The sequence below is a fragment of the Elephantulus edwardii genome, unplaced genomic scaffold (assembly GCF_000299155.1).
Source record: "Elephantulus edwardii isolate Elephantulus edwardi_28Jun2011 unplaced genomic scaffold, EleEdw1.0 scaffold00047, whole genome shotgun sequence".
NCBI classification, from domain to species: domain Eukaryota; kingdom Metazoa; phylum Chordata; class Mammalia; order Macroscelidea; family Macroscelididae; genus Elephantulus; species Elephantulus edwardii.
The window spans coordinates 11,495,591-11,507,725 of NW_006399797.1; the positions used below are offsets into that span (position 1 = coordinate 11,495,591).

Here is a 12,135-nt window from a genome sequence, read left to right on the forward strand (position 1 = left end):
GTGCGGTTGGCACAGGATAGAGCAGGGTTTAGGGCTATTGTGCATAGGGTCGCTATGAGTCAAAAACGACTCGACAGAACATAACAACAACCACCACCACCAAGTGGTTACAATATTGGATAATGACTTTGATTAGTAAATCCTGGTATTTTTGTCCCCACTGTAAACACTGCTGGCCACTGAGTTGAATGTATGTGGTAGTGGAAGAACTTTGACCCTCTACCATTCTCCCATAAAAGGCAAGCAGGAAGACAATCTGGCCAATGGACACCAAGCACGCTGGAGTTTTAAAGAGGATCAGCTCTCCGTGGGAGTGGTCTGGGCGTGCCAAGTGCATAGCATCTCGAGGTCTGTGGAAGATTCTGTGTCCTCAGTTCAGATGAAAACCACCACAGGTGATGCCACCCCAATCCACCCCATTCAAGGTGTGAGCAAGAGCTAAGCTGCCATCGTGGGAACCAGAAAGCCTAGAACATCTGTGACCAACAGCTTCAAGAGCGTTGGAGTGAGCTTGACTGTTTTCTGGCCGCACTTCCAATGCCATCTGTTTTCTCGGGCTTCTGCCCAACTGGCGCCTGTAAGACCTCACAGCACTGGAGAAGAGGAATAAGTGCCGTTTAGGAAGGGACACTTAGACCATTTTGTTGATGGAAGCTCTCCAAGACACTCCTTGTGGCTGATCTGGCCTAGAAAGGATCGTCTGGAGTGGTGAACCTGAGTAGAAACTTTCCAGAAGAAGAAGAAACACAGGCTCACCAACACGTTTCAAAGCGAGCCCAAACAGATGTTCATGATATTATACACAGCTTTTCCATCACAACAGAAGGTTTACAACTATTAGTGAAAGTCGTGAAAGGGGCCAGCCTACTTGTTTGTTCTGCTCAGCTCTAGTTAAGAAAATTAATGGGACCACGGAACAGATGCAAAATTGCAGCATTACTTATCTGCAATGTTATTTTCAGGCTTCTTGAGTGCCGCCTGGTTAACAAAATGAAAACTGTCTGGCTTGATTCCACACTGGCAGCTGTGTCTATGGCCAAATCGGAGGCTAGTATTTGGGAGCAAGCCTTTGGAAAGCATAAACATGCAGGTCAACCAAAGTTCATTCTAGCTACAAGTGATGGAATGAATTTCTGGGTATGGCTACATTTCTTGGAGTTAGGCTTAATAATATAAAACTTTGAGAACCACACCCCAAAAGCTTTCCTCCTACTGCGCACTCACTTTACCTACTTATCTCAGAATATTCCAGCTCCAATGAGTTGCTGAGTGTTGAAAGGTAGAATTTTAATTGGGTTTCATTTCTTTTAAAAAATTGGTCTTACAACTAGCTAGCTAAGGGGAGTGGTAGTACAGTAGCAGTTAAGCACTCAATTGTTAACCAAAGGTCGGCAATTCAAACCCACCAGTGGCTGCTCCCATTAAGATTATAACCTAGGGAAAAATCTGTAAGGCAATTCTCTGTCCTATATGGTAATGACGAGGTGGAATTGACTCCAGAGCATATAATAACAGTGTCTAATCCATAGACCCTTCAGAGTTGTGCTGCTAACTCCAAAGATGCACCTCTCTGGCAGTTCGAATCCACCACTGGCTCTGAGGAGGACAGATGGACAAACAACTCCTGTGTAGGGTATAGCCTCAGAAACCCAATGAAGGGTCAGCTACGAGCAGGCTCCTTCTTAACAATGACGGGCAGCTAAGTTTCAGCACCTTGCAGGATGAAACTGTAGAAACATTTCCCTGAGGTGAATTGGATTCCTCCACGTTATCTTTACAACTTAAGACATACCCCAGGAGCAGTCAGCATACCAGTAATTATGACTTTTCTTTAGTTTCTCTTTTCCAACTCGGAACTGGCACTCTTGGCACAGAACTCAGCAACTCATAGACTCTAAGTAAATTCAGATGAATGAAAAACAAAGACTTTGGCAGTGCCTGGGAGTGGTTTTAGCATGAACCGTGGGTAAGGTTCATGGGAAAGCAATGAGACTAGTGTAGCTGGAAGAAATTCTCACATTTTGAAGGACTATCAGTTAAACCTAATTGCAGGATTTTGCTAGCTGAGTAAACCAAGTTACATCAACTGTGATTATAAGCTTTCTGAAATGGATGATAATCACCACCGAAGAATAGTGAAGAGCAAATGGTTATAGAAAGAACTGAATTACAGAAAACCCAATGAGCAACATTTCAGGAGAACACACATGAATATTACTATTCTAAAATACTGAGGCTAAGGCAGGCAACAACTCAGTGTGACAGATCAACTCACCAGCATTATTTCAGATTAAGGATAAACTCAAACTTCCAAAATCAGTGACTGTTATAATGATTAATATTGAGTTGCCATTCAGCTATAACTTGATTAAAGACTGAAAAGATCTAGGGAAAGGCTTATTAGGATGTAATAATACTAGTAAATGTAGCCCCTACATCTTGAATACTGACAGTGTCAATTTCCAGCAAGTTACAGGTTAAAAGTAACTGTCTGCGGTAGGTGATATTCTTTGCACATTATGGAAGATGGAAGCAAATCTCTGGCAGCTTAACTAATTTATTCAAACTGCCTGGCTCCAATGAGGTAGAGCTGTAATTTAAAAAGTGTATACTTTCTATAAAAAGATACACTACTTTAAATGAATCTGTCCTCACATTTAACATTTTGAGCAATACTTTTTTCCTTGCTTTATTTGGAATATAAAACAGTTCAGACACTCAAATTGTACTCTTCTATTGTTGGGAAGGGGGTTGTAGGATCATCCAAATTCTTCAAAAGAATTATCATCGTATAATAATTTCAGCATAGTGGGTAGGGAGTTGCACTGCCAACCCAAAGGTTGGTAGTTGAAATTCACCGGCTGCTCCAAGGAAGAAAAATGGGCAGTGTTCCTCTATGCAATTTACAGTCTCTGAAAAGTTTTTGGAGGGTCAGCTAGGAGTAATTTCTGGCTCAATGACGAGTTTGGGGTTGGCTTTTTTTTAAATTATATAAAGGTGTCATGCTAATATAGCTACTGATTGCATTAGTAAATAAGATATACATGTCTGTTCAAAAGGGGAGGGGAAAGGAAAGAAGGGGGTCAAAGAAGAGGGAGGAGGAAATCTCTGGGTCCACAGAAAGTAGTGCACATACAGGAGGGGGGAGGAACAGGCAAGGTGCAAAGGGGACTTGAGATGGGTGATATAAAGCATTGATCAATATTAATGAATGTTATAAAACAATGTATATGAATGATTGGATAAAATACAATGTACATGAGTTAAACACAATGTATATGAATGATTGTATGCAAACCAATTTTTAAAAAATGTGTATTCAATGAATATATGTTTTACTATACCAATCTGACATGTGACTTGAGTACATATACCTTTTATCTTTACAGTCTTGCTTTAGGTATATCATTCATCTTTAACTCAAAAATTCAGGATTTTAAAAATTGAATCCCTTAAAAAGGAAAAGGTTAGACATAGAAATTAAAGAAAGAAAGGTGTGAAGGAAAAAAGAAAACGACTAAAAGAAATCGGCAACTGAAAAGCAGGCTCTCACTCTCCAAGTGCTCAGTTGCTTTGGAAAGGCCTGCCAGCCTGTCTGCAACCTTGGCTTTGGAGCTGGGAGCACGGCCAAATGTGCTCCCATACATATTCATCGCTGGCTTGGCTTTTTCATTCTGTGAGGAAGGTAGCTGAGATCTGCTTAGCTTGGCAAATCATGCAAAATAGGTTTCTCCACAGGGCTTTGCCTCTTTCCTAGGACAAAACCCGGACCGATGCTGTAAGCTTCATCCTACTCTTGAAATAAATCCCAAAAAGAAAGTGCATCTGAAGCCAGTACATAAGAAAAGAGATGCAAATGTTGGCCCAGAAAATCTGTCGCTTGAGAAATAATAATAAGTACAAACATATGCATATTTTAAAATATCAGCTGTAGTAGTGTGTTTTGATGCAATCATTGTTATCAGCTGTACTGATGAATGTAACTGCAGACTTGTTTTGACCCTGAATGAGAATCATAAACACATCACCTGACATGACCTTGAACTCTCTCCATCTAGATGATGTGGAATATGGAGATGCTAGAAGATTTGAAAATACTTTGTTGCTTGGGGTAAAATGATACATCTTTGAAGCTCTTTTAAGTTTTTCTTTAATCAATTTTCTGGAACAATTGTGATTCTCTATCCTCTGAGTAAAATGTGCTATGGCCAATGTCATAGAACCCTCAAGAGTGAACGGTTTCCCTCTCGAGTAGCCATGAACACTTCTACTACAACTTGAGTTGTAAGCCTAAAAATCTAGTCAATTATACTTATTCCCAAGTCTGTGTATGCAATTTATTCTTGTTAGTGTAGCTAAGTAGCTGAATGTCAAGTTATTTAAATATCAGTGTAGGTTCTATAAAGATAAAGTGAAATGCTTTGTAAAGACTCATTTAAGTGTTGGGGGGATGAAAATCTACTGTCTACTATGTACAGACAAAAATTTAAAACTTTGATGGGAAATCATCAACATCTATAAAGAATAAGTATTCATATCTTTCTATAATTTCCCATAGTACTGATCTTCCAATTAACTTACTTTTAAAGTTAACTATTATTGCTTAATGGGGAACTCTGGTGGCAAAGCCCATAGGTGGTTGTGCTACTCACCCAAAGGTTCCCTCCCTGGAGGTTCAAATCCCTAGTAGCTCCACAGGAGAAAGATGGTCAATCTCCTCCCATGCAACTTACAGCCTCCATAAAGTCCCTGGAGAGTCACCTAGGTGTCAGTTCTGCCTTAAGAACAGTCAGCCATTAGTGTTTATGACATATGTATATAAAAGGGCTTTGACTTGATGGTACACGACAACACCACCACTACTCCAAGTTACACAGAGTACAGTATTTGGACCACAGAAGCGGTAGCCTTTAGAGGTTGTCTAAAAAATACTTCATTCCTGCTCCCCCTTAGAGTAATCCTAGAGTAAAATCCTAGGATCTGTGTTTTAACAAATTCCTCAGGCAATTCTGAGGTCCACAAAAGTTCTAAAACACTGTGTTCCTATAGCCCTATGCTATTAAGAGGCACTAGAAGTAGGCACAGTCCTTTTGACAGCAACACGCTACCAAAAAAGAGAAATTTTTCTTTTCATACAGGCACAACAATCCAACTGCTAGGAATTTTTCACAAGGAAAAACTCCTAATAAAAACAATAATGCGTAATAATATTCACAACAGTAATATCATGAAAAATTTAAAAAAATGAAGCACTCTAAGATGAAAATGTAAATTATAGGCAGTCAATAAGAAATTAAAGATATTAAAACTTTATAAAATGGTGAAATGTTTATAACATTAAGTAAAAAAAGCACTTCACCATAGTGGTTTATTTATAATTATGAAATATAAATACCCACAAAGATTAGAAAATTACTAATTGTATAATTCTATTATCTTAGGGTGTTACTGAGTAATGATTTAGTTCTTATCTTTAAACAAATTGCAATGCAGTTATAATAATGTTTATACAATGAAAAATACCATAATTATATTATTTAAAAGCACCATCATTAGAAATTCGTACTACATTCTTAACACACAAGTTAAAGACCCCTTTAATTATGCAAAACACTGCTGCATCACCACCTAAGCAGCTGTTGTATGTAAAGCAAGATTTAATATCACTTGTGGCAGATGGACAGTCAAAAGAATCAATTTTAACTAAGGATGCTATCAATACCTGAATTATCTTCATCTTTGCGGATCTTGAGCTTCACCAGGTCTTCACACTGCTGGAGGATCTGAACTGCATCTTCCATGGAACAGTTGTCCAGCCGGATGTTATCTATTGCAAGTAATTTATCCCCCAGTTCCAGGGTCCCGGTTCTGTTAGGAAATGCATAGCAGCACATGACTGCTTCATGAAAGCTTCAGTAGGCCATTAAAGAAGCATTAGGCACAGCGTAGAAGGATGGTAGTCTTTAAGGGGAAAGAGGTTCTTCAACTGCTTTTAAACTGCACTTTATGGAGAACCCCATCCTTTTCATTTCCCCATCATTCCTCCTCCGGTCTTATTTCGGATGACTGCTGTGGCATTAAATTACAGCTCATTAAAAACCCTTTTCTTGTCCTCTCTTCAATTAAATGAAGATATTCCTGTAAGTTCTACTTAGGAAGTTTAAGGGCCCCTGGTGGCCCAGGGGATTGCGTTGGGCTGCTATTCAAAAGCTGATGGTCCAAATCCGTCAGCTGCTTCACAGGAGAAAGACGAGGCAGTCTGTTTCATTAAGACTGACAGCCTCAGGTACCTGACGGAGCGTCACCATGAGTGGGAATCGACTTGAAGGCAGGGGATTTCTTCTTAGTTCAGGAAGTCTAATGTTCCCAAGGAGGGAGGCAATAGGCTGAAGTCTGTAAAGACCCTCCACACTGCTGCACCACTTTTGATCCTTGACAGTGTGGCACAATGGTTAAGCGATTGGCTGGTAACCAAAAGGTGGGTAGGTCAAAGCTACCCAGCAATTCTGTAGGAGGAAGACCTGGAAATCTATTTCCAGAAATATCCAAGTCTAGAAAGTTCTATGGGACAATTCTATTCTGTTAAACATAGTCGCTCTAAGCTGAAAGTTTCTGTAGCACCTAAAAACAGCGTATGTATGAACACACACATATTTCTAAGAAAGGTTAACAGCTGTAAAGTTTTGGGGAGAACCATCCTTTAAATATTTTATCTGTGACAGAGCTAGTTCATTGTTTTCATTCCTGTTCTTCTAGTAACAGACTCTCAAGTTTTAGCTGAGTGAAAGCCTGAGCTCATTGCTACAGTCTGGAGGTCTTAGCATTTGTGGCTGAAAGCTGTGAACAGGGAAATAGGTTTTGGGTTGGAATTGGGAAATTATATATGCTGTGGCAATGGGGGAAGGTGTGTCAGAGATGGTGAGAGTGGTCCAGGATAGGGCAGGGTTCAGAGCTGTTGTTCATAGGGTTGCTATGAGTCACTGTCAACTTGACAGTATATAACAACAGCAACACATGCATCTTCCCTAAATCTGTCTGCTTACTCATTCTCCCCTCATTTCAGGTTAGAAAAACTGCAGTGACTTGAGCCAGCTGATGCAGATGGCAGAGGCACTCCCCTGTCCTGGAGCACCTGCCTCCCTCCCAACTGCTATGTGAGGAACCAACTTCTGTCTCAGTTGAACCACTCATGAGTCTCTCTGTACTAGTACTTTGTCTATACATCAACTCATAGTATAGCTCGTCTCCCTTGACAATGCTAAAATACTATTAAATGATTGTGATCATGTACGAGATTTTTAAAACACCCTTATTTGAAAAAGAAAGTTAACAATATTCTATCACTATTCCCTACTATTTAAAATGTGAAATGAAAAAGTTTGCAAACTTTTGGTTGTGATGAGATTTAGAAATTGGAGGGAAAAGTTAATGGTCATTGACCCTTTACTTTAGTCCAAAAAGGCTAAGTTTGAGGACCTCAGACCAAACAGGAAACATGGATATTGTTTAAGGGTCAAATATCAGGTTTGCCCAAGACAGACATATTCAAGATTAAACAAAACTCAGACTCTTTAAGGTGACATGCCTTTTATAATTGGGGACTACTTTCAACTTTTAAGTGTGACTATAAGGACAGATGATTATCAGTGAAGGAGAATTTTATGCTGGACTCAAAAGAGAGCCTAAAACACATTAGGCGCAGACATAAATTGACATAAAGGGAAATACCTTAGAGTCAAAATCTCACTACTTAATAGTGGCTGCCTGGATTACAATAATGAGAATCTACTAATCCATTAGCAAGGTTTGCCTTGGATGTGGATGGAATCTTTACTTAAAACATGTCTTGGAGTGTGCTGTACAATCAATTTTCCTTACCTGTGAGCCACACTGCCTTTCTTGATATCTGAAATGACAAGGGGGTCCCCAGGTTTTCTACTGGATGGTGCTGTAATAATGAAGACAGAAGAATGACATCTTTATAGCCACGGATCAATCACTAGTGTGTATTTTCCCAGTTTATGACAACTGCCAGTAAGAGTATAGTTTGTATTCAAAGCAAAGATGATCAGACATTAGATTAGAAAACATCTACATTGTACTCACTTGACATTGAAATATTTCTGTGTTAAAAGTACTGATAAGATTTAAAGCAAAGTCATTTAAAACTTGCAAATGGAGGAAACAAAATGGAGGAAACAAAAATGGAGGAGGGGCAACAATTGCCCCTCAGGTTCAAATCTATATTAATTTGTGAATCTCAAGAGGGGAAGTGAAGTATTAAAATCATTTATTCCAATTGGCAGCATCATGATAGGTGGTGAAGAGACTGAGATTGTTAACAATTTCAGCTTGCTTGATTCCATGATCAACACACTTTGGCAATAGCAGTCAGGAAATCAAAAGATAATTGTATTAGGAAAATCTGCTGTCAGGGACCTCTCCAGAGTGCTGAAGAGCAATGATGTCAGTCTAGAGTCTATGGTGCTCCTGATCCAGGCCATTGTCTTTGCAATTATTTGCTATGCATCAGAGAGCTGGACAATAATCAAGTAAGACAGAAGAATCGATGCCTTTACGTTGTGGTGCTAGAGAAGAGTATTGAGCATACCATGGACTGCCAAGAGAACTAACAATTTGCCTCTGAGGGGACATGATTTGCCAGTCTGAAGCCTTCTTAAGACCATGAAAAGGCCCCTAGAGTAATATTTTATTATAAACAATCTGATAACCTCGTAATAATCAGAAAAGCATATCATATCTCATAATCCCATCTGAATCCCAGGAAAATGTTTATGCACAAGCACAGATGGTTTAATTATTTAACACAAGATCTAAAGAGAAAGCAAATATACACACCAACACCATACTACTACTCTCCTGGAGAGGGTGAAACCAAGCTATTCCTGGAGGCAAGGATTCTGAGACTCTATCTTATATACTTTAGACAAGTAGCCAGGAGCAACCAGTCTTTGGAGAAGGACGTCATGCTTGGAAGGCATGAGAGAAAGACCCTGGATGAGATGGACTGACACAATAACTAGGGTTATGAGGTTAGGTAGGTGTGTCAGAGATAGATTGACTTGGATAGAAAAGGGTTCAGAGCTACTGCACACAGGGTCGCTATGAGTGATAGTAGACTCAACAGCACATAACAACAGCAACAACATTACGGTGTGGTCTGTCCTTTAATCCTCTCTTTTGTTTTATTCTTGTGATATCACTGTTGTTGCAAATGTGCTACATTCCTACAGCACACTGGGAAGGAAAATAAATGAAATTCACTGATTTGAATTCTTTTTTTCTTCCAGAAGGAAATGTTTGTGAGATGGATTATACAACTGAACATTCTGCTCATAATTCCTATTTAGAAATCTCTCAAATGTTTCAAATATGACCATTTAATTTTGTTGACAATAATAAATGTTTGCTACTTAATTATATTTTCATACATGCTCATATTCTGAACACTTACATGTAACTTTCATTAACCTTAATTCACCTTATATATAAATTTATTGTCTTGTATCTTGTGGTCAGCTTTGGGCTTTAAAAACTTTTCCTAGAAATGTTTCCAATCGATGAGAATGAAGGATAATTAGAAACAAAAATAAAATTATAATTAGCCCTGGAAATGAATCAGTGAGTCTTATTTCATAGAGATATAAACAAACAGCATCTTACCCTAGAAAGTGCACGTTTAATTTAGAAATTTGATCCTTTAAATTAACCAAACTAACATTTGTAAAAAACAATTTGCCTCTGAGGGGACATGATTTGCCAGTCTGAAGCCTGGAATGATATCCTTCTTAAGACCATGAAAAGGCCCCTAGAGTAATATTTTATTATAAACAATCTGATAACCTCGTAATAATCAGAAAAGCATATCATATCTCATAATCCCATCTGAATCCCAGGAAAATGTTTATGCACAAGCACAGATGGTTTAATTATTTAACACAAGATCTAAAGAGAAAGCAAATATACACACCAACACTGTACTACTACCTAAACTGTTCTATAGGAAATGTTAATAGGTTTTCATTCAGTCATTATTCTTACCAACTAGCAAAGTGGACAAAACATTCTATTTGCTACAATTAAGTCATAAATTAAACCTGGACCCAATGATTTAATACAATTCTTCTACAGAAACATAAACATCTAGCATTTCGCTCTTGTCATATTTCAAAACTGCAAACTGTTCTGGGCAGAGAGTATAGACATAAAAACTTGGTTACTACCAGCAAATACAACCTTTCCGGCACCTGCCAAGGGACTTAAACAATATTTTGCCAAACTGAAGTAACAACCACATAGCATTCAATGTTTCCTTTGGCTTTTTTTTTTTTTTCAAATCTATGATCCTGGGAAAAGGTCTGTGAAACAAAAGTGGAGGCAACAAAATGTATCATCTTTGTAACAAAGGAAAATAGCACCATGACCCAGAAAAACCCACACACCTTTGAAGAGAGGTTAGAAACTTCTTGGAGAAGAGGACTGAATATCCTATGGACTGCCCAAAGAACCAAAAGGCGTATTTTGGAAAAGGTGCAGCTGGAGCGCTCCTTGGAGGTAAGGATGGCAAAAGGTTCATCTCCTATACTGTGGGCATGTGGTAGGAGGGGCTCTTCCTTGGAAAGGAATATCATTCCTGGAACACTGGAAGGTTGACGAAAGAGAGGAAGACTTCCAACAAGATGGAATGACATAGTGACTGGCAGCAACAAGCTCAAGTCTATCAGAGACAGTGAAGATCACACAGAATAGGGCAGGATTCAGATGTGTTGTTCATAGGGTTGCTATGAGTCACACTAAACTCCTAATAACAATAGCAACATGGTCTATAGACATGTACAGAGACAACCTTCCTATTTATTAGATCCTGTACCTTGTCACACCTGACACTTTTGTGATTCATCAGGGAACTCTAGTGATTAGTGGTATGGAGTTACACTGCCAATACAAAGGTAAGTGGTTCTGCTCCTGTGAAATTTACAGCCTATGAAAACCTGCAGGAGGGTCAGCTTTGAGGTGAGTTTGTCCTAATGGCAGACACAACAACAAAAAGGCTCCTCAGGTAGGTGCCTACAGAGCAATGAAAATGAACCCAGAAGTTAATTCTAATTAAATCAAGTCCATGGGAACCAAGATTTGACCTTAAGTCTATCTCACTCGAATTTCAAAACCATCTCAGGAAGAGGTTTGAGGCCCTGAACACCAATGAGCGTAGATCAAATGAGCTCTGGGAGGATATCAAGAAACTCGTCCATGAAGAATGCAAAGGATCATTACAAAGCCTGAAAAAACAAGAAAAAACCAAGATGGATGTCAGATGAGACTCTGAGTATTGCATTAGAGAGCCGAGAAGCCAAAGCTAAAGCAAGAAATCAAAGAACTGAACAGAAAATTTCAAAAGGCAGCTTGGGACGACAAAGCAAGATACTATAATGAAATGTGCAGAGAGATGGAGGCAGAAAATCAAAAGGGCTGGACTTGCTCAGCATTTCTTAAACTGAAGGAGTTGAAAAACAAATTCAAGCCACAGGTGGCAATACTTAAAGATAGTTTGGGTTGGATGTTGAATGATCCGGGATGTACAAAAAGAACATGGAAGGAGTACACAGAGTCACTGTATCAGAAGGAATTGGCTGACACAGAGGAATTTCATGAAGTAACATATGAACAAGAAGAGCCTATGGTGATGAAGGAGGAAGTTAAAGTTGCTCTGAAGGAATTGGCAAAAAACAAGGCCCCAGGAGTTGACAGCATACCAAATGAACAGACACTGCCCTGGATGTGCTCAAAGTTGTGCCAGGAAATCTGGAGGACAGACGGCTGGCCTACTGACTGGAAGAGATCGATATTTGTTCCCATTCCAAAGAAAGGTGACCCAAAAGAGTGTCGAAACTATCAAACACTATCATTGATATCACAAGCAAGCAAGATTCTGCTGAAAATTATCCAAAAATGTTTGGAACAATATGTCAACAGAGAACTGCCAGATGTGCAGGCTGGATTTAGAAGAGGCCATGGTACTAGGGATATTACAGCTAATGTTAGATGGATCTTGGCAGAAAGCAGAGAATACCAGAAGAATGTCTATCTGTGCTTCATTGACTATGCAAAGGCTTT

General features: G+C 39.1%; 1 protein-coding gene across 1 annotated transcript in view; it reads right to left on the minus strand.

Annotated features, from left to right (window-relative positions):
- GRIP1 (glutamate receptor interacting protein 1) overlaps positions 1–12,135 on the minus strand; it is a 271,569-nt gene that overhangs the window by 68,004 nt on the left and 191,430 nt on the right. Inside the window, exons 12-13 of the mRNA XM_006886100.1 lie at positions 7,879–7,948; positions 5,723–5,868 (exon numbers count right to left, since the gene is read on the minus strand). Coding sequence (XP_006886162.1) covers positions 5,723–5,868; positions 7,879–7,948 — 216 coding nt within the window. The remainder of the gene's footprint in view (positions 1–5,722; positions 5,869–7,878; positions 7,949–12,135) is intronic.